Source organism: Filicampus tigris, chromosome 3, assembly GCF_054856515.1.
Source record: "Filicampus tigris isolate MCC_2025a chromosome 3, RoL_Ftig_1.0, whole genome shotgun sequence".
Classification (NCBI taxonomy): Eukaryota; Metazoa; Chordata; class Actinopteri; order Syngnathiformes; family Syngnathidae; genus Filicampus; species Filicampus tigris.
This window is the reverse complement of record NC_141219.1, coordinates 6,773,463-6,797,218: the sequence shown is the minus strand read 5'-3', so window position 1 is coordinate 6,797,218 and position 23,756 is coordinate 6,773,463. Positions and strand designations below refer to the sequence as shown.

The 23,756-nt window shown below is 39.1% G+C and overlaps 1 protein-coding gene across 2 annotated transcripts in view; it reads left to right on the top strand.

Annotated features, from left to right (window-relative positions):
- Positions 1–23,349, top strand: part of LOC147149704 (solute carrier organic anion transporter family member 3A1-like) — a 36,267-nt gene extending 12,918 nt beyond the window's left edge. For both annotated transcript variants that reach the window (XM_086024938.1, XM_086024937.1), the window contains 9 exons: positions 3,851–4,310; positions 13,814–13,912; positions 14,340–14,606; positions 14,960–15,124; positions 15,199–15,397; positions 16,101–16,236; positions 17,218–17,390; positions 18,726–18,790; positions 19,563–23,349. In XM_086024938.1, coding sequence (XP_085881064.1) covers positions 4,016–4,310; positions 13,814–13,912; positions 14,340–14,606; positions 14,960–15,124; positions 15,199–15,397; positions 16,101–16,236; positions 17,218–17,390; positions 18,726–18,790; positions 19,563–19,942 — 1,779 coding nt within the window. In that variant the 5' untranslated portion in view covers positions 3,851–4,015 and the 3' untranslated portion in view covers positions 19,943–23,349. The remainder of the gene's footprint in view (positions 1–3,850; positions 4,311–13,813; positions 13,913–14,339; positions 14,607–14,959; positions 15,125–15,198; positions 15,398–16,100; positions 16,237–17,217; positions 17,391–18,725; positions 18,791–19,562) is intronic.
- Positions 23,350–23,756: the final 407 nt, after the last annotated feature.

The following is a 23,756-nucleotide window of genomic DNA, read 5'->3' as shown; positions in this document are numbered from 1 at the left end:
TGATATACATTAACAGCCACCGCGGGCCTTTCTGCAGGTGCAGGGGGTCCTTACAAGTCTGGACGCAGGCAAAATTGAACATTTTCACTTCATGGCATAGAACCAATCGGGTATCAGATTCCAGAAACGTGCTGTTTTCATTAGTGACTCTTCTTCATTGGCGTGAAAACCAGTCCAGGGTGTCGCATCTAAAACTCTGCTGGGATAGACTCCAGGTCGCCCATGACCCTGATGAGGATAAGATCTATATGAAACTATTTTTTTTTTTTCATTTTGCAAGACAACATTTATTTTGTTATTCATGCTTCAATGAGAGTCAAAAGACTGTTTAATTGGGGCTGACGTCATTATTCAATAAATCGTTTTTTTTGTTTTCTTTTTTTAAGACATTGAGGTTTTTTATTTACCTGGAGGTAAATAAAAAACAAACTCATTGTCTTAAGAAAAGAAAAAAAATGAATTATTGAACATATAAGAAGACAAGATTAACTCATGACGTCACTGTTTTGCAGAGGTGGGGGTTTTACTAAAGTTTGCCGGTCTGTCATCCATCAGCAGCCTGCAGGGTACCAATCCGTCATCCGTCAATCTGTCACTTTTTTCAAGCCGAACCAAACTGTAGTTGTCCGTCCGTCAATCCGTCATGTTATTTTGACCGCGCGTCCCTCAGTAAACATCAAAGGCCCGTCAATCGTCATAATCGTCAATTGAAGAAAAAAAAAAGGTCCAACAGATGAAAAATCCGTCCATCCTTCCATTGTCTGAACCAATTTGATTTAAATGGCAAATGGAGTGCGTTATGTACATCATAATGTGTCAGCTTGCTGCTCATACAGCTTTACACTCACACACATTCGACATTGCACATAGCCTACACTTATTTGCCAGTATATTGAACTGTTAAGTGGGAGCCTGCTGCCGCATTAATGCTTAAAAGTCTTTTTTTTTTTTTCTTATTTTGCTTACCTGAACCAGTCACATTGTTGCCAAAGGTACAATCCTGGTGGATTAAAATGCTTCATATTCCCTGTGAAAACCAAAATGAAGTAGCCATTAAATAAATGAATGTTTTTTTTCTTTGAAATGGACTTCTTCTTCTTCTGTGTTTTAGCAGTTGGCAAACAACTTTTGATGCATTACTGCCACCTTCTGAAATGGAGTATGGGCCTGCAAAATACCGTTTCACAACCTCCTGAACCTACTTTTTCCCAAATAAGAATAGAAATGTAAAACTTAAATCACAAGAACTTCTCTGTAAAAACATTTTCTGTATTCAAAGCTGCTTTATTTCTTCTCAGTCAGCCTGACTAACTCATGATTCTCTCTTTGGTGCATACCGCCACCTGCTGTACATATACAGTCAATACAGTCTGAGTCGCGTTTCCGTCTCTCGTCACCAAAACGGGAGTCCGTCATTGATGAACTCCGAGGTCCGTTCAGAGTTAACCAGGTTAGTGATGGTGACGGACGGACGAAAATCCACTTCCGTCTGTGCCTAGTCCGTCTTTTTTTTTTTAAGTTTCCCATCTATCGTCTAACGTCAGCAAAACGGGCTTCCGTCAGTGACGGATAGACGGACCGGTCTGTTAATTTGTTGAGTTTGATTTATTCGTCAACATATACAGTCTCATACTCAATAAACAATGCACACACTTCCCTGTACGGTGTAAGGAAGCATGTTAACTTCAGGTTGGCACTTTACCCAAAATCGATAATCGGTTGTAATGTCAGAATTTGCCGATCAATCAATGACATCATTGATCAGATCCGCAAAGATCCGAGACGTTCTGTGCTGCCATAGTTAGTAAATCAATGTTTCGCAGCATATACAGTCAGATTTCCCCTCCCCCCCCCACCCCCCCAATATTTTCAAATAATTTGGGTTTTTGGGGGAGAGGGGAGTTGTTGTTTAAATCGATTAATTAGGTTGGTCCATCTTCTGTGATCTGTTAGCGTTGTATTTTATTTATTTATACAGAAAAGGGATGGATGGACACAAAAACTGTCTTGCGCAGTTTCAAAACGGAATTTTGGTCGACTGGTGGTAGTGGTGGATGCGTTTAAAGGCGGGAGGTCTCTTTAAGGTCAAAGGCTTGAGTAATTGGCTGCATCCAGTCTTTGGCGTCGTGTTTGCTTCCCTTTGTTCTCTTCAGCGTGGCCAGTGCAGTGCGTTACTCAGCCACGTAAAGCAAGAAAGACAAATGATTCATGATTCCCGTTTTCGTGTGTGAGTGTGTAAGCCACATCCATTGTCAGTCTGTCCGCCCATTTAGCTTTTAGCCATTTTAAGAATATTTGGCCAACTTTTGTTAGAGTGGTCCAACATTGTGATAGGTAAGCACTGGTTCTCCCCTCTAACAACAAAAAAAAAAAAAAAAAGAGAGAGAGAAAACAACATTTATTTGCATGCTGGCCTCGGCTCGAGGAGCACACTTACTTTGGGAAATGGAAACACTGTGTCGGTTTTAAATCTCAATTCAAAAAGCGTAATTTTGCAGCCACACTCGTCCTTGAATGTTGCCAAAATCAAAAGTGCACTTCTCTTGTGTCATTTTACCAAAATATTTCTTATCTTTTAATAAATGCTGTCTGTTTGTTTTCCATCTCTCTTTCAAGGGCACATTATTTTGTTTGTTGCTGTTAACTTTGTTCCTTTTTTTTTCCTCAACAATTGGAATGTCTGAAGGTCGTCACAGGACAGCAGCAAAACCCCACTGCAAGTTGGTTTCAATCAGACTAAAAGCGGACTGTTTTTATAATAAAACACCACTGTGAAGTTGGTTAAGCGGGCACACTCATACTCATTTTTTAAAATGTGAGCAAGTCCACACGACAAGGGGAAAAATAGGCGAGTTTACTGCTTGTATAGTGTGGAGATGAACAACACAACACACTACTAGCAAAACCATATGTCGTAGTACCAAGACTGACCTGTGGGAGGCAGTATGGTGCCACAGGGCATCCAGATGACAGAAAAATACAAAGAACAGCTATTAAGAAATAGAAATTAAGTGAACATGTTTGAAGACTATATTTTTGATGGCAGAGCTTTTTGTGTGTGGTCAACAGTGTATTAGTCCAAGCCACCGATTATGACACAAAGTACTCACTACTTGTGTCAAAAAAAAACAAAGAAAAAAAAAAGTAAAAGTCGAAGTACAGATTCATCAAGTACAAAGGTGCCTTGGTTGTTAATGCTGCCTGGTTTAAGTTCCACCATGTTGCTGCTGTACTTGTATTTCTTGTTTACAAGTCACCAAGATCTTCATCAATCAGTCGGCTCGGTAACAAAAAAGCAACAAGGCTTTTTTTTTTTTTAATTAAATGTGCATTAGGAAGTAGAGATATCTGCTATCAGTTGTTGGGAGAAAAAAATCATAAAAATAAATACTCAAGTAAGGTGCAGGTACCTGAAAATCTGCAGTACTTAAAGCGGAAGTCAACCTAAACATATTTTTTTTAAGAATATGTTCTATGCAGTCCTTCAAGTTGAAACAGCATTCTGATCAATATTGTGTTTGTGGAATATGAGTTCAGCAACAAAATCCACCTGTTTTTAGCCATCTCAGCGGGCGGCCATTTTGTCACTTTTGTCGACTGATTGATGACATCACGTGTGTGATTTTGCTGCTTAACTCATATTTCATATTAATCATATTGTCTTGTTTCATCTAGTGGGCCTGCATAGAACATATTCTTGAAAAAAAAACATTGAGGTTGACTTCCGCTTTAAGCGCAGCAATGAAGCGTTTGTACCAAGTCTCACAAGTCATTCAACACATCAGCAGTTGACCTTTGGAGCTCCCGCTCACCCATCAACTGGTCTTCTCTCTTTGTGTTTTCCTGCCAGGTGAGCGTCCTGACCACGCTGGAGAGGCGCTTCAACCTGCAGAGCGCCGACGTGGGCGTCATCGCCAGCAGCTTTGAAATCGGCAACCTGGCCCTCATCCTTTTCGTCAGCTATTTCGGCGCCAAAGCTCACCGGCCGCGGCTGATTGGCTGCGGCGGCATCGTCATGGCGCTGGGGGCGCTTCTGTCCGCCTTGCCCGAATTCCTTACCCACCAGTACGAGTACGACGCCGGCGACTCGTGGCACGCAGAGGACGGCCGCGACGTGTGCTCCAACAGCTCACGCTCGGACAACAACGACTCGGCGTATAAGTGCGGCGACCGGGCCAACACCAACATGATGTATCTGCTGCTGATCGGCGCCCAGGTGCTGCTCGGCATCGGCGCCACCCCTGTCCAGCCTCTGGGGGTGTCCTACATTGATGACCACGTCCACAGGAAGGACTCTTCTCTGTATATAGGTAATCTTCGCCGTAGATGGGACTCATTTTTTATCATACTATCCACAGTCATGGTTTCATGACATAAAATGCGCACATATAAGGACGCTAGGTGTTGTTCAAACTCTGGCCACCGCGCTGAAGAATTACAGGCTTTGACCCTGTTGGCACTTAATACCATACACAAGCTTCCAGGGTTCCTTTTTAAATGTATTTATTTCGGTATTGCTGTATGTCCCTACGGAAGAACGAAGGTCAAACATCAGTCAGGTCGAGTCTTTCATCAGTTTTAGCCGAGTACCAGTACCAAGCGTTGAATCGAGTGACTTAAGTCCCCAGCGCTTAGCTACTCTGACAGTAGGCATGGGCCTGTATTAGATTCTGACTGTATGATACCCGTGAGTAAAAATATCACGGTATTAAAAACACAATCTATTTGATTTTGAAAATAAATATGGAATACTTCAAAAAATAAACAGAAGAAATGATAGATAGATAAATGCTAAAGTTCTTCTTTTTTTAATTTTTCTGAGTAAGTCACAGCGTGCCACCACTGGTGACCTATTTTTAGAACAGACCTGTGGGTTGCTCGTGTGTTCCTTGGGACAAAGTAGTGCCTACTGACACCATTTTTTCTTTTTAGGACAATACCATTTTATTTATATAGCGCATTCATGAGTACACCTTGTACCTGAAATACAGTCGACCCCCACTATTAGCAAAAATCTGCGTATAGTTGAAATGCATTGGAATTTTTTTTTTTCATTTTTGAAACGTCAAAAATTCAATGTTTGCCATAAGAGGAAACAAATTAAAAAAACATATATTTTCAAAATATTGAATATTGAAAAATCTGTGAATCTGCAAATCCACATTACATCAACTGCATTCGATTGTAGTCAAACACTAAAACCCCAAAGGGAATGGATGTGCTCGTCGTTTTTAGTTTTCTGCTTGGCTAAAATAATCATCTGCCAGGTATTTTATACACTTAATTCCACAAAGAACAAACGCACGCACGCACGCACGCGCGCTCTGTTCTGTCTGCCAAAGTTGCTAAGGCAACAGTGCAGAGGCAGACAGTGAGTGAGGATGCTCATGTTCCTCTTCATCTTTGGAGGGACTGAATCACAATGAGAGCAAATAGAAAGGAAATGAAATAAAAGCCACGTGTAATGTTGCAAATCTCCGTCATCAGTGTTTCCCAACCTTTATTGAGCCAGGGCGCCCATTTTGCATAGAAACAAATCCCACGACACAATCACCAAACAAAATGTCGCAAAAAGTATGAATACTGATGTTTTTGTCTCAATTTCCTGTCAAATTTACTTACACAGTGTGAACATGATTTCAACACAAAGCTGATGTGCTTGCTGAAAGCCGTGACTTATTTTGTTGTATGAATTGCAACGGGTTGATTCAACCCTCTGTTGTCTAATTGGAAAGATCACTTACAGCCCACACTATTCTTTAATCCGGCCCGTATTGATTACCGGTAGTTAATTGTAATTACATGAATTGTAAACAATTTCATACAGTATGTCTTTAATTTTCTTCATATTTTAAATTTATTACAATAGTTCTCTAATTTGTTGTATCTGGGCATAGTGGAATAAAAACAATATTAGAAAAGTAAATCATTTGACATACTGTTTACATTGATCATTTCTTTGTTTTATTCAATATTTTTATGAATTATAATGTAATCCATTTTAAATAAGATAAAAACAAAATTAATTATGATATTATTAAAAGAAAACAATTTTACCGAATATGTTTTTTTTTTAATTCATTAGTCTCCTTAAATAATAATTGGTTGATTGTAATTAATAAAGCAATTAGTCAAATAAACGATGTGACATGTGTAACCATTATTTATTTCTTTTATAAAAGAATTAAGTTATCGCAATAAATTGATTCTAAATTTAAAGAAAATAAATAAAAATGAGACTGAAATACACTGGTCAACAAATGTTTACAAAAGGTTTTAGTCTGGGATGCAAATGTACTTTTCTCAAAGAATTTTTTTTTGCGCTCATTACAAATCCTGCTTTAGTTTTTTCCTCTATCACATCAGATTTCCCATAAGAATTATAATACTAATGTAACAACGATAATATCATATATCATATGTAGTAACATTTATGAATTAATTGTTAGGTTTAACTCTTAACCCTTTCTTTATTCAGCCCTCTGCTACTGCCCCGTAATCGCAAACTGCTCCTCTCATTTCTTTTTTTTTTTTTTTGTTTTTTTGTTTTTTTTTGTTTTGTTGACAATGTCTCTTTTGCCGCTCGCCGTTGTTTTGCGGATCTCCGAGCGCCGAGACACGGCTGGCGTGTAAGCTAACCCTCTGAATAATGTAGTGTGACACAGAAGCAGTTAGGAGTTGTTTAGCAAACACGGCAGCCCAGCATTAAATATTAAGCGCAAACACTTGGTGCCGAGAAGCGAAGGCTGCCTGCGGGCGCCCGGCCGATCAATAGCCGCCTCCGAGCGGGCTTTGGTCCACCGGGAGCACTCTGGCAACTACTTAGTACTTAGCAATTGAGCGAGGAGCTCACCCACAATGCACCTGTGTCGTCTCAGTGTCTATGTCTCCTTATTAAGGTCAAACGCTTACATCCAGAAATCATTTCAATTTGTTTCTTTCTTCACTCGTCTTCTTATTAGCTTTGATGTGCCACGGTGAAATACAAAAGTTGGTACGGATTTCTTTCCCTTCATTGCTTCCTTTCTTCCTCCTTTCTACCTTCAATCCCTCCTTCCTCACTTCTTTGCTACCTTCTTTTCATATACGGTAACCTTGATTCCTTCCTACAGTCTTTTGCCTTTGTGCTTGCTTCCTTCCTTAATTCTTTTTTTCATTTCGTCCATTCTTGTTTCCTTCCTTCCTTCTCCCGTCCTTCCACCTTTGCTCGCTTGCTTCCTTTCATCATCCTTCCTTTCTCCTTTGCTACCTTCCTTCTTTCTTTCCTTCGGTGTCCATCCTTCCCTTTTTCCTTCATTGTTTCCTTCCTTCCTACTTCTATCCTTCCTCCCCCCTTTCTTCAGTTTATTCTGCCTTCCTAACTTCCTTCCTTCCTTCATCATTCCTTCCTCCGTTCCTTCCTTCCTTCCTTCCTTCCTTCCTTCCTCCCTTACGTCAACCCTTAACCCTTCCTTCATTCAGTCAGCCCACTTCCTTCTTTTAACCTTCCTCCCATCCTTCCTTCCTTCTCCTGTCCTTCTATCTTTGCTCACTGGCTTCCTTTCATCATCCTTCCTTTCTCCATTGCTACCTTCCTTCTTTCTTTCTTTCCTTCTGTGTCCATCCTTCCTTTCTTCCTTCATTGCTTCCTTCCTTCCTACTTCTATGCTTTGTTCCCCCCTTTCTTTAGTTTATTTTGCCTTCCTAACTTCCTTCCTTCCTTCCTTCCTCCCTTACTTCAACCCTTAATCCTTCAGCCCTCTTCCTTCTTTTATCCTTCCTCCCTTCCAACCTTGTTTTTTTCCTTCCTTCCCGCCTCGCTGCCTTTCTTTATGGCATCCTTCAATCCTCCCGTCCTTCCTTCCCTCCTACTTCTTCCTCCTCTTTCACCTTCCTTTTCATACCATTACTTTTGGCCTTCCCCACTGTACTTTGCTTGGCATAAAACGACACAAATGTTTTCCATGAAACGCCACAAGAAATCGAGTTGATGTTTTTCATCCAAAAAGGAGTCTGCTGCTGACAACCAACTGCCCACCTTTGCCCGCTAATTGGCTTAGCGCCATCCCCAACCGCCCCCACCCCCCAAGATGGCCTCTCGTAGATTTCCTTGTCAATCCGAGATGGCCTCATATAGAAGTCCCCGACTCAAGCTGCTGTCGTGAGGAAGCCACGTAGTAATTGGATTATTGACTGTTGTCATTGGCAGTGACTGATACCTGCGGCCCAGACAAGTGACCCTCCTGTCTGATGCATCGCCGGTCCAACCTCCCGCCATTAAGCAAGCGTGCTGTCTCATCCGTCACCCTCTGCTCAAGCAGCCCTTAAATACGGTTCAACAGTTTCTGAGCCATCTTTTGATGAACTTTTTTGCTTTGCGTGACGAGTCCAAAATGATAATTTTCCAGTGGGCTTCGGATACAGATTTCATTTAAGACAAAAAAAACAAAAACATTTATAGTGGGGTTTTTTGGGGAACAGATATATGCCAATTCAATTCATTTTGCAATTCAATTCAGTTGCAGGCTTGAAACAGCCAAGACAATGTACCACTGTACTTATTTCAACTTTACATAAAGGTTCGCTTGTGAAACTTCTTACCAGATGATCCGGTTTATCCGGCATCGGGTTAGCACCAGTATCAGTAATCACAATCGGGTCACGTTGGCATGGGAGAACCTCAGACCTGAGCTATTGAATCTGTCTGACGTATTTGTGGTCCACCTTCTGGTATCCTGACGCATTTATTGTAATGGACAGGAAGTATTGGATACATATCTGATTTGTATCCAAATCGGAATTGTAACGTTCACATCGCGTGGAAAAAAATCGGACACGTCAAACGGTATGGGGAAAAAATCCGAATTGAGCTGCCGTGAACCTATAAGGCATTTGGACGATATGAGCACGTAACGTTATAGTACGTTTAAAAATATGCTATTCATACAGTGTGTTTTCAAAGGCTCAGACAATGATTTAAAATGGGTGACGGCAGTTGAGAACCAGCGCCATAGAGGATGCTACGCCACAATAGTCTTGTTTACCGTGGCAAGAGAAAGCCACCGCATCTCTCCCTCTCTTTCCCGGCCGTAATGCGTGTAATGAAGCGCTGCGAGGCCACTGCAGCAAAAAAATGTTTGCACTCCGCCGGAGCGCTCGCGCCGAGGAAGCGGCGGACGCTGACTCGGCACTCGGCCCGGCCGGGCTTTTCATCGGTGCACCTTCGCCAGCGTCCCGCTGAGTGCCGCCGTGTGAAATGATTTACTGCGACCTCGTCCCTCTGTGGCGTTCGTTACGCGACGCGACCGCTGGCCGGCACCTTTGTCGCCCTCGGCGCTCCATAACGCCCTCAATCAGTCATGCACACTGTTTCTTCAATAGCGGACGTCTCTTTTCGACAGCGCGCCCCAATCATTTGCAGCATGCGGAGACTTCATTTGTGTTATTTTCCTTCGTTTTCACTTTCATCTTAAACCAGTTCCCTGGTATTTTCGTCACATCTCTTGTGACGTGCTCTCCTCGGCCACTTCAATGAGCAATTGAGTAGGCGCTGCTTATCAACAGCTTACGCTAGTAAGCTAAAGCTAATCTCTCCATCCAACAAAACAGCTTGGCTTCGGTTTTTTGGCTTTGCTGTTGTGTTACACCCCACTGAACATCAATCGAGCAAAGCCACCACTGGCTAATGTAAGCAGTTTTGCATCAACCACATTCAACACGAGATTTGGTGTCAAGGAACTATGTTGATATGAGAGGAGAAGCTTATATTTTAGTCAGGCCATAGCACTTTCTAAATTCAAGGGTTCGTGTATTACCATCTTCACCTTTTCCTTTTAAGCGGTTACACGCCTTTGTTGTCCAATCACCGCTCCCCCATAGGCAGCTTTGAAACAACAACAATGAATAGAATCTAATAGACAACAGGAGCAGGAAGTTAACGTCATTGCTAACCAAAACAGTCTTATCATGTGTTGGAAACAAATTCCCGTCATTTTGTTCGCAAAGCTCAGTTACAACTAGAGGCCAATTGGCAGCAAAAAAAAAACAACAACAAAAAAAAGAAAACAGTCACACCTATTAGTCAACAGGAACAGCAATTGTGGAGTCTTACCTGCACAGTACTAAAGATCATCTTATGTCATAAAAAACACTTCGATTGGTCCCTTTTATTTTGTTTTGACTTCATCTGTTGTTTGATTGTAAAATAGTGGTAATACTTTTTAATGTTATTTCAAAAACGTGCTTCTCCCCCATCCGCACTATTTGTTTTATGAAATTAGGTTTGAGTCTTCCATTTCCCGTAGGTGCAGAAACCTGTTATATTTGCAATGTTGTATTGATTGATGATATGAGGGTACAGCAATTGCGCAATATTGGGTGCAGTCGAAGCAAGTTCCGTGTAACACATTGATATAATTGCGATGGCTACTGTATGTAACTGTTTTTTGTTATTTTTTTAGATTTCTTTAAAGATGGGGTAATATGGAAAATGTAAGACCGTGACAATATCAATAATTGATCTAGTTGTATTCTGCATATAATAGAATGCATCCCAATACATCCCACCCCTAGTTTCCAGTAACCTGCAACACGATTAGTATTTCATTAGCTCACTTTTTTTTTTTTTTTTTTTTCTATTTAACTATTTCTATATCATCAAAGCGAGTGAAATTTCATCCTCCTTGCTGTGATTTGTCCTTTTCAAATCTCTCTCATCACCAGGCTCCCTTTAGGCTCTTCTTTGTTGGCTGACCTTCCCCCTCTCTTATTTATCCGAGTGGGCAATGTGTCAAGCTGCCACCTGCAAATGTCGGACCACCATTGCAGTAACAACAAAAGCCAGAAGTGATGCCTTTAAGGGGGGAAAAAATAGTGGGGTAACAATGGATCCCACCACTTAGCAAGGCTACAAACCAGGAAAACCACACTGCTTAAATTAAGTCACCATAAAATAAGAATAATAAATTGCACAGATGACATAAATCATTGCACCTTGTTGCCTGGCAGAATTCACAGGGCTCCTTAATAGCTGCCCTGTCAGCCAATGAAAAAAAAAAAAGCCATTGTGAATTCAAGTGGAAGAATCTAAACAAATTCCCTTCCTTTTACATATTCACAGCAGCTCGATGCCGGGCAGAGTTCGTAAGGCTCGATCCGAATTCCCACGGGCCAATTTAAAGTAACAGCAAAATCGATTGTATCCATTCGCTGGCAGGATAAGGGAAATCAAATCTGTTGCTAATCAAAACAGCAGCACTGACCGAATCACATAAAACAGTCGTTTAACATGATGTTTACAGCTTCTTGTTGCCAGGCAGGGTTCATGTGGCTTAATCCATTTTGCCTTATGGGTCAGTTTTACACACAAAAAAAGTCAGACGTGCCCTGTAATAAAAAAAAAACAAAAAAAACAAAAACACACACACTTACTCAATTAAAAACTACTGTATGTTTATGAGACAGTTCAATCTGTGTTAAAATACATGCTGCGCTGATCCTAATCCGTCACTTTTTTTTCATTTTAACATCACTATTTATGCTACTTTCGTACACTATTTTAAAATGACTTGGAGGCAGAAACATACAGTAGTACCGGTACATATAAAATTCAGATTTGTCCTCGAGGTGATTGTATTTGTTATTTCGCGTAATAGCGCTGTTGATTTGTAGTGCTGCTTCCTTCTAATGTGTTTTCCAATGTCCTCATAACGGCCCGCGCTGATTCTTCCGGTGTCATATTCCACTGATTGCCTCTCACGTCTGCGGATGTTGCTGCAACGTCAAATATGAGATTTACGTTGGCCTCAGAGTGCTCATTCTAAGTTTTAGAGTGCTGTGTGGCTGAATTAAAAGAGACATTTAATACGTCATTACATTTAATAGCTTTAATTGTGTACATTTGGCATGAGAAGGAATCATGTAGACCAAGCATTGTATTACTTTCTTGTGTCACACTGAGATCCGTCTAAATATGTTAAACGGCAACCCATCATGCAGGTCATTTTCATGTCAATTACCTTATTGCATTTTAATGAGTCCTATAAAATTTACTGCAACGATTTTGATGTTTTTGCCAAAGCTGGTATATGAAAATTCCTTAATTTGTTGTTTTTTTAAAAATTCATTCATCTGATTAAATAATTGTTTAGTTGATTTATTGCATATAGTACAATAGCAAAATAATTGGTTAGTTAACTGGAATGAAATTAAAATATTACACTTGTTTAAATGAGACTAAATGATTAGTTTGATTAGACCAAAGTACATACACATTTTAACTTTCAACACATGTCACTTATTTAAATAAATAACTGATTACATCAATTTAAAATAATATTTTGTAATGAAAATTATTATCTCATTATTTTTAATAAAGTATGTATACATTTCACATTTTCTAAACATGTTTTACTTTTTTATTACATCATAATGAAGGAATTATAATTACATAAATTATAAATAATCCAAATCAAAGAAAATAAATGATTTTATTTTAAATAATGTTTATTATTTTATACACACATTAACACCATTTGGTATTTATTTTGTTAAATAATTGGTTGAATAATTAATTAATTTCATAAAATAGAAACATTAATTTATTATTATAATAAATTATTTTACGTATTGTCACTGTCAGGCAGTATTCTCCTTTTTCCAAATGTTGTCTTTTTTTTTTCCCACAAATGGTGTTGGTCAGTCCCCACACGGGTCTGGTATATTTAAAAATTATAGAACATCTCACCGTGATTAAAACAAAAAAAAAATGGCTTGCTGTCTTTGATGATGCAACCTCAATATCTCAACAAGTTCTCAACATTGTTTTTTTTTTTTTTTTGTCCTTTAAAAGTGAACGTTTTGGAGATGTGAGGATTCTGACCAACAGGAGCGATATACAATCCATAATAACATCTACAAATGAAATGACCTTATCCATCTCTCCGCTTTAAAAAGCGAATGTGGTACAAAGGTTTGGCCACACCTGTGTTAGTAGTGGAGAGAAGTTCTGGTGGACCTAATTATTGTCTGCTAAGTGTGAATGAGCAATCACTTTAGTGGGCCCACTGTGGTCAGACAACTTGAAACTTGAGACAACTTCCTGTTTGATTATTTATGATGGTGCAGGTTTATTAATAAATAATTGAGCTGCACATTATACACAGTTCAAATACATCTATCCCAACAGGAGACATGATATGGTATTGAAAATCACAAAGGTCAAAAAGGTCATACAGAATACATTGATACAGTTTTATAAATAATCATTCAGTGAATATGAAAGGAGACAATTCGTGTGACAGAGGTGACAGAGGTGTAAGGCATTTCTTGCAATGTAAACATGCTACGTTCCAGAAGTATACATATGTGGTAGGTAGGAGGTGTATAAAATGTTAAATGTATGGTAGATTGGTAAAAATATACATTAAATATGATGTTAATGTGATACATTAATCGTTTATATTAAATTAGCAGTTGCGCATTAGCGGTGTACAGTATAGACATTACACGTGATGTCACTATGATATATTCAAGGAACGTACGTTCATGTGAAGATTGTATATTAGCAGTCCAACTAAAGACACTAAATATTATGTTAAAATTGGTCACAAAAGGTATATAGACAATGATACAAGTATTGTTCGTAGATGTGATTTATAAAATCCCAAAGATTCAATAATTAATCCAGAAAAATGATACATGATCACTGAGTGGATTTGAAGGTAGTCGCCATTTTCCATGGTTTCAATCACAGCCTTGGATGAGTGGCGCCATCTGCTGTACGTTGATGTGAAATGCACTCAGATTTGCATTCACGCTGTTGTCTTTCTTGCAGGTATTTTATTTTCCACCTTAGTGTTCGGGCCCGCGTGTGGCTTCATCTTAGGTTCCGTCTGTACCAAAGTCTACGTTGATGCCGTCTTCATCGACTCCAGTAAGTGTGTCTTTTTTTTGTTTTGCTTTTTCATTTGTCATTCCTTATCACAAATGTGGCCGACTGCGACTGGTCCGCTACAGAGAATGGATCGATAGATGGAAATGTGCGCTTGATATTTTTTTTTTTCCAGTGGATTGGTAACTGGCAAATAAAAGGAGCAGTAACCACTGTTTTGGGCTGTTTCATTTAATACAGTACAGTGAAATCCGAATGCCTTGGCTGGGAAATACTTTTTCTCTCAAGACATGTAAGTAGTTCAAATGCAAACAAACAATTCTAGTAACACCACTGATACTATGACAAAAACTTTTTTTTTAATGGGTCAGTTTGAACCCGCACCAGTGTATGACGGCAGGCATAAAAAGATGTTATGACATACTTTATAGAGTATAATTAATTGACACGGTCCTCATGTCCCATCCAGGTAAGCTGGACATCACCCCAGAAGACCCTCGCTGGATCGGGGCCTGGTGGGGGGGCTTTCTCCTGTGCGGTGCCTTACTCTTCTTGTCGGCCCTCTTCATGTTCGGCTTCCCTCAGGCTCTGGACGAGCAGGGCCTGGACGGCGGTGGGGAGAGCGAGCAGGCCATGCTGCCTTCTCCTCTCAGCCTGGACTACCAGGACAAAGTGCGCGGGGGCATCCACGGCTTCGACTTGAACAGCGGGCTCTCCGTATGCCAGCATCTCAGAGGTACAGTACGCACTTGAAATATCATGGAAATATTCTATGTTAGCAATTAAAAAAAAATTTAAAAAAATCATGAAATATGATGGAAAAATTTAGAATATTAAATATGAGGCCAATATACAGTAAGATGTACATACATTAAATATGATGTAAATATGCTGTATTAGAGTTGTATTGGCATGAAATAAAATGTGATGTAAATATGGTGCATTATGGGTACATAATGTCACTACCGTCATTTCGCGTGTGTAATAATATGCCCCCTAATTGAGGTGTAGATACATTTAATGTGACATATGAGTGTAAACAAAAAGCTAATGTCCTCCATTTTGATTTGTTGTCTGTGTTTGTTGCAGTGATCCCACGGGTGACCAGGCACCTTTTGTCCAACCCGGTGTTCAGCTGCATCACGCTGGCTGCCTGCATGGAGATTGCCGTGGTCGCCGGTTTCGCCGCTTTCCTGGGCAAATACCTGGAGCAGCAGTTCAACCTCACAACCTCGTCGGCCAATCAGCTGCTCGGTAGGCGGGGCGTTAGCCTCACCCGTTCTCGCTCGTTGGAACTTTCTGAAGTAAAGCGCCTGCGGTGGTTTCAGGCATGACGGCCATCCCGTGCGCCTGTCTGGGCATCTTCTTGGGCGGGCTGCTGGTGAAGAAGCTGAACCTTTCGGCCCTGGGCGCCGTGCGTATGGCCATGGGCGTCAACCTGGTGTCCACGGCCTGCTACGTCTCCTTCCTCTTCCTGGGCTGCGACACTGGCCCCGTTGCCGGGGTGACGGTCGCCTATGGCAACGAGTAAGTCAGGTCACAAGCCTGCGTCAGTCGGCATGGATGCTTTGTGGCGCGCTACTAAAACTACAACTACTTCACTATGATTACTACACTACTACTACAACTAACACAAGCACTACCACTACCACAAATACTACTACAACACTAATACTGCTTCTACTACTCCTACACTACACTCTTTCTACTACTACACTAACACTATACTACTACAACAAGTATTACTACTGCTACCATACTACTTCTTCTACTACTCGTAGTACTACTACACTAATACTGCTTCGAGTGCTCCTATATTCCACTCCTACTCTGACTGTACTTCACTGCTACTACTTCTACCACTACACTACTGCTGCTATGACATTATTTCAACTCCTGCTGCTCACTACACTACTACGACTGCTACTAATAACATTACTTTACTACTACCATTGTACTTTGAGGACTGCTACTACTATTATTAGCGCCACTGCTACTATTATTACTATTAGTGCTACTACTACCACTACTCATATTAGTGTTAGTTTTTTTTCTACTACTAATACAGCTACTGCTAGCTATTACGACTACTACCATTACCACATTACAACTACGTGTACCTCTACAATTACGATAGTTACCGCTCTTCCTTTAGAGCGGAGACGTGATGTCGCATTTTGTTGCGAGCGGTATGAATGAAGTGTATAGATTGCTGCGACGTGCGTTGCAGGACGCTGCGGCACTGGCAGCGACCCGAGTCTCCTTGCATCAGCAGCTGCAACTGTTACACAGCCTCGGTGAGCCCCGTGTGCGGCTCCAACGCCGTCACCTACCTCTCCGCCTGCTTCGCCGGCTGCACCAAACCCGTGAGTGAGCACACATACGAACTCACGGGTGCTTACCGATATTTTTATGTTTGCACATCTTATCACAAATGAGAAATGTAGCGAATAAGGTTATGTTAGCTACGAGTCGAGAATGGCCCCCATGTCACATTTGTCGCCAGTCGGGGTGGTGCGGTGCTGACAGATATTTAACTGATTGAAAAGGTTTTATAACTAATTTGTCGGCCCAGGGTGGGTGTGGGAGAGTTTTCCCACTTTTCGATTAATTTAGCCATTTTACACATTTGGATTTATTTAGCCCCCTAAATAAGTGGTTAATTCGTTGATTGTAAATAATGAAGTACAAATATTTGTAAATTAAACAAATTTACATATGAATGTAAGACATTTTATATTTTTGATAGTATACATATTATTTTGTGAAATTATTGTATGATTAATTAATGATAGTCAAATAAAGAATATAACATACGCCATTTTAGTACTTGTAACATTTTCTATTTTATTAAATAATTGGTTAATTATTATAAAGAATATAATGATAATAATACTTAATAAACAATACACAACATTTTAAATGTACTTATTGGAAATAATACAATTAAAATATTAGTAAAATATTTGTACATAATCATAATCATTTCCATGTTATTAGTTGTTTATTAAATAATTGGTGGGTGATTAATAATTAGTGACTCTATTGTAAACAAAATAACATAGTGAAATAAGCAATTTTACATATACAATGATGCTTTTTATGAAATAGTTGTTTCATTAACTTATTCTAAATAAGATTTCAAATGTGCTTTTTAAGTGATTTGTTATTTTACCTTTAAAATTCACACCTTTCTACTGGTTTATTTTATGCGTGCACACTGATTTTTTTTTTGTTTGTTTTTTTTGTTTTGTTTTTTTTTGTTCATGTTTTTGTCTTTATCTACGAGTGAATGACCTGGACTCTGCACAAAATGGAGCCTTAACGTTCCCGGTCCTGTTTGTCAGAACCTGACAGGTTGCGCGTGCATATCGAGCAGCGTTGAGGAGGCGGTGGCTCTGCCGGGCAAGTGTCCGAGTCCAGGCTGCCAGCAGGCCTTCCTTACTTTCCTGTGCGTCATCTGCCTGTGCAGCATGATCGGAGCCATGGCCCAGACACCCTCCGTCATCATCCTCATCAGGTCAGGACTGAGACCTTCAATGTTCATTTTGACCAATCGTAGAAAATGAAAGACACTCTTTGAACTCTGCATTGCTCTGTTAGTGGTTGACTCCACGTCACATGACTTATGGACGCTATGTTTTCAACCAGTGACGTTGCCTTGTTTTTGCCTTGATAACTGTTGTGATATGTTCCACTCATCCTGGACAAGACACATGGATAGTTTCCTGAAAATCCCAATATTAAAATTAGGTCCATTAAAAAATGAAGCAAACAAAATGTAGTACCTTTACTTGACACAGGTGAATTATATTTTTATTTTGTGTCAAAAAGGATATTTTTTGAAAAAGGGTGGTACGATCATCAAGGCACAGTTCTGACATCCAAGGAACACACACACAAAAAAAAGATAGTTAGCCTGTTTCCCTTATAGTTTTTCTATGGTTGTTGTCATGATGATAATATCAGATTAACATATTCTAAAATTAATAGTATCATATTTTGTGAGGCTTTTGTGGACAATAATCTTTTAATCTATTACATTTTAGGGAATAGTCAATTGTGTTGTGTTGCATAGTGTCGCTCGGATTATGTCAAATTGACAAAGTGACAATATGGCGCCAGTCAGATTCTGTTTTCTTTAATTTTGACACGTTCACATGTCAGGTTGGTCGTCATTTTATGTGGTATCTTCACAAAGGTTACTTCTTAAAAAATAAAATAAAATCTACCATATATGCTACTACGACCGCCACTATCCTCAACTATCACTATTACTACTTGTACTGTATTATTTTTACTACTGCTGCTGCTCCTGGTATTGCTTCTATTACTCCTACTACAGCCACTATTACTACTATTTCTGCTTCTACAATTGCATTCGATATTCATAATATCCAGCATAAGGTCCACATCCTATTTTGCTCATGTAATACAATTCAGTGCACTACTAATACAATTTGTAATTATAACTAAACAACTATGACGCAGTAGAATGACTGTTTCTTATTAGTAACTTTTTCGAGATTTCTGCCCACTAATAGAACAACTTTGACATACGACTAGTACAACTACATGGAAATTAACAGAATTTATCTCACTGCTTGACTTCTAATCCAGACTGAAACCACTTCAGACAGCCTCCTTAATAAACCTTAATTATGTAATTTGCAGTCATGTATATGTATAATGCAGGTCACAAGCAGCGGCTTGTGGCCACCAATTTGTAAAGAGACTTTGGGGAACACTGATACTACTGCTACCACTACTATTACTACAACTACTGCTGCTGCTACCACTACTACTTTGGTCCGTATTATAATTTATTACTTTGTTGATCTTTTGGCTTCTTTAGGACTGTGAGTCCAGACCTGAAGTCTTACGCTCTGGGGGTCCTCTTTCTGCTCCTGAGGCTCATTGGTAAGGTGACTCCTCACTACACCGTCCTTTCACGTATCACAACCTACTCCTGCCATAATCCCACGACACTATTTCTACTACTATTACTGCACTGTAAAAAAAAAAAACACACACACACACACAACTTGTATTTTTTTGGGGCTAAAACAGTAATTGAAGTTGGAATGACACACATTGTGTATTTAAATGCAGAACATGCTTTGTTTTTCCAACATCGCTAGCCTTTAATGCTAAAGTCAATGTAATGGCCCATTGAAATGCTAACGGATAATTAGCATCGACTTCGGGAGTGATATTCCGTCAAACAACAAATATTCACACACACATGCAGTAGAAACACATACGCACAGGTAAGATCACAATGCTCAAAGGCACAAAATCTGTGAAAAACGAGTTATATTGATAGAGTTCAATCAATTCTGCTCTCATTTTAAGTGTGTAATCCATCCATGCACGGCACCACACTGCCCCTAAGAGGCCAACATGCGCATGAATAGCCGGTATTTGTTAATGTTTTTTTTTCTGTTTACTCTTATTTTACTTTCTTACTAATTTCCTTGTTTGTCCAACTAAGTTTTGATTTGAAAAATGAATAAATAATCGTGATTATTAGTTTTTCCAGAATCATCCAACTCTAGGTCCGTGTCTGTCTGTCTGTCTGTCAGTCTGTCTATCTATCACTACTGTTATTCCAAATACCACTATATTATATCTGTTACTATTGATAATGATAATAATGCTGTATTTTCTGCATCTGTGGTCCCCTCTCCAGGCTTCATCCCGCCGCCGCTGATCTTCGGTATGGGCATCGACTCGACGTGCCTGTTCTGGAGCTCGGTGTGCGGCGAGAAGGGCGCCTGCATGCTGTACGACAACGTGGCCTACCGCCACCTGTACGTCAGCATCGCCATCGTGCTCAAGTCATCGGCCTTCCTGCTCTACGCCACCACGTGGCAGTGCTTGAGACGCAACTACAGGAAGTACATCAAGAGTAGCGAGGGCTACCTGACGCCCACCGAGCTCTTCTCCTCCAACATGACTCTGGACCGCCTGGGCAAGGAAGCGGCCCACTCGGACGCCGCCAGCCGGACCAAGTTCGTCTTCAACCTGGAGGACCAGGAGCCGTCCGACAACATGGAATCGGTCTTGTAGTCACGGCGATGACGCGCCCGGCGGGATTCTCCTCATCAAGAGCTTCATCTTCCTCTTCGCCGTACTTAAAGGTTGCACTAAAATCATTTTCATTTTTTACTAAAGGATGGACATACTTGAAATTAATTCTGTCTTATTTTTCAAACTCAACAGCATTTATGTCAAAGAATATTATCGCCGCTGTCCAATTTAAAGCATGTAGCTCCACATTTTTAGCTGCCGAAAAAAAAACGTTTTGGGGTTTGTCTTAAAGAAAAAAAAAATCCAACAATTAGTTTTAACTGGGGGAAATAGCTTTCATATTTGTTTTGTCTGAAAGAAACAACACATTAATTTTTATTTTCGCTGAAGACAAAAAAATAATAATAATTGGTCTGAAACAGAAACTGTTTCATACACTTTAGACATATGCTTTTTTTTAATTGAACACCAACTATATTCATATTCATATAAACATTATAAATAGGTTTAAAAATCACCATTAGACATAATTGTTTAAATAAGATACTATTATATATTGCGTATTAATGTGAAAATGTTTTATTTAGACAATTGTGTTATTAATAATAATTAAAATCTATCAACTATTGATGACATTGATTAGAGTAGTCTAATTTATCATTAGTAGCTACTCAACTAGCAATTTAGTGACAAGTTGTGACACTTGAATATGGAATTTGCACATTTTGTTTCAACACAAATGGATTTTATCAGTGGATCATAGTTTATTCATAATAGATTGATGAAAATAAACAAGAGGGAGAAGGCCATCGCCGTTGCAGTGGAACCTCTAAAGTCCAAGTTCAGATTTCCTGTCAACAATAATGAATGTAGAATTCGTCAGTTCCTGGGCCAAACTGGGAAGCTGACTGTTTCAATGAACCTTTTAAAGTTTTTCAAGCGTAGAAAGTAGGGAGCCACAGGTAAAGAGTAGTAGTAACTTTGATGACGAGGACACTGGAGTCTTACCGCTTTGAATGTGACATCACTTCCTGTGTATGTTCTTCTCTTGAGCCAAAGAAAACGGCAAAACATCTGCAGAGTTTATCATTGGATGCTCACCGAACTGAACTCTGTAATTTTAAGTGCATGTAGAGCAAGAGTGGGCGACAATGATACAATAAAAAAAAAAAAAAGTTTGATTCATAATTATTCTAAAAGCTAGCAAAACATCAGTGATTAACATCAAATACAATTGTAAAAACAACTAAAACATCAAAGCAAAAATTGTGAAAGTGAAAGGAAAACATTTGAAGCCTTTTTTTATAACTTCAATAGTAAAAGGTAAAAAATGGAATATGAAAATCCAACAAATTAACTAAAGGAATAAATAAAGCAAAACATCAAATATATGTGTGGGGGTGGGGGTTCACATGGAATGGCAAAAAAAAAAAAAAAAAGACCTTGTAGGGAACTTATTCAAACCACCAAGGAAAACTAAAACATCATATGCTTTTCTTCAAATCAAGTCTCCTGTCGAATCGGACTTTCGAGGTTCTACTGCATTCCATAACACCTTCAATGTAGCGTGTTGATGTCTACGTATGGCAATCAGCGCAGCTTATGTATCAGACACAGCATCATCCTCATGGACTTCATCTGATGAAAAAAAATATCCCAAACCGAGATGTACCATATCCGTCGTCCTTCCCCCTCCCCCCCGCGTGTGTTTGTATGTTTACATACAAAGTGCCAAAGTGACGCATCATCATGGACCAACACCACAAACCTCCTCCAGCTTGTATGTAGCCTCTCCGCGACCAATGGCGCACTTAAGCAACGTGTTGGGTGTCTGTGCTCTAGAGGAAAGTAGGATGTCCTCACTGTTGCTAGGTAGAACTTTCATCAAGTGGACGTGCTCGTTTCCGTTTGCATCCACGCCGCCAAAAAACGTGGCGGACGAATGAGCGCAACCGACTCTAGCGTGCCTGGACCCGTCCTTGACGACCGTCTTGTTGTTGCCTGTCACAACACCGGCAAGAAGTAGTAGACGCTGTTTTTCTGTTAGCACTTCAAATATTTTTTGCCTTGTGATGCGAAAAAGTAACCTTTAGAACAGCAATGCCTTTTTTTTTTAATTGTGCAAATGATGAGGATTTCTTTATATTTTTCATTATTACTGGTAGTTTTTTGGGGACGGACAACCACGTCCACATTTGTCAACATATTAAGAACCATTCACAAAATTCATTACATCCTGGGAACCATTTCCCCCACGTTCCCCAAATTCCTACTTTTCTCCACAATTCCACATTTTCCATGAAAATAAATCCCCTTGATATGAGACATTTTTCAAATTTACCGTAAAATCCAGTGAATAACAAACACCCATGTTTAATACGTCCCCCAAAATCGCCCTTAAAACACAATTTTTGTCCTCTGTACTTATGTATAATACGGTACACCGATTTGATGGTATCCTTTATTATCAGAGTGAATAATATGAATAAATTACAATTCAAAACAAACCAGTAGGTGTAAATGTTTTCAAATCCAGGTTAAAAACAGTGCACTTTCCCCATACCTATGATTAAGGTCTGTTGAACTATTTTTTAAAATATGTTTTTCAAAAATCCTTTTCTTATTAAGCCCTCTCTTAAATACCCTCCCATCTCGATTTTTTTTTTCGTTTGTTTTGCAAAACAAATGAGTGTTATTCACGGGATTTTACAGTAACTCATCCTCCCACATTTCTCAACTTTATTCAAACCATTCCAACTTCAAACTGTTCAGCTCATTCAAGACATTTTGGGAAGTATTTTTCACATTCGTCAAATGATTTGCTATTCTGCATTTTTCATTACGACATTCCCAAATTAATGGAGATTTTGTTTTAAAATCCTCTATCATTTAATGAAGTTTTGTTTCAGTCACATTACTTTTTTTTTTCATTTCAATTCATTGGTCAACATTTCAGTTCTGCATCAGAAATTGCATCCTCTTGTTATGAAGATGAAATGTTTCTTTCTTTTTATGAATGTGCATTCTGGTGACCTGGCAGCAGGTAAACTTTTTTTTTTTTTCAAAAGGTGAGCAGAGTTTACTTTGCGAACGACATCTTTGAAATTCATAGCACGGTTTATTAAAGGTGAGGTGTTTTTCTGCATACGGCAGCATGTTGCCTTCAGCTAAGAAAAACCATACAGTAAGCGGCGGTTTTCGTTGGAGTGGTTGACTGGCTGATTGTGCGAAGGGGACCTTTAAAGCAGGAGGGAAATGGGCATTTAAGTATAAAAATAAGCCTTTTTTTCTTTATTAATTTTGATTTGATTTGTTTTTGATTTTTTTCAATGACATGAATTTGTATTTTTTTAAAAAAAGCTTTACGTCCTGTATATTCTTTGGAAAGGATTACGATGATTGTATGTTCATTGTATATAAATTAAATATACTATTTTTGCTTTTAATGTTATGCCAACCTTGCTTGATTATTGTCACTTGAGAAATTACTTGGCAGGTTACCATTTAGCAGTATATGTCCGTCCTTCTGAATCAAGTAACGCAACCTATTTTGTGTTTATTTTGTGATTTGAGTTTATAACTTTTTTGTGTATTTAGAAAATATTTTGTATTTTTATAATTAACTTTTAAAAGATAGTTTAATCTAATCTCAAATCTTAAATTGCCTCTAAATATATATATATATATATAGAGAGAGAGAGAGAGAGCATAAGGTCATGTTCATGTCATGTTTAATGACGATAAACATACTTTAAAAGATCTAATATAAGATTTTTTTTACTAAATATTTTGTATATTGTTAGATTCAAGGATCTTAAATTCAGTAGTCTCTAAATTCGATTCTCTAAATCCA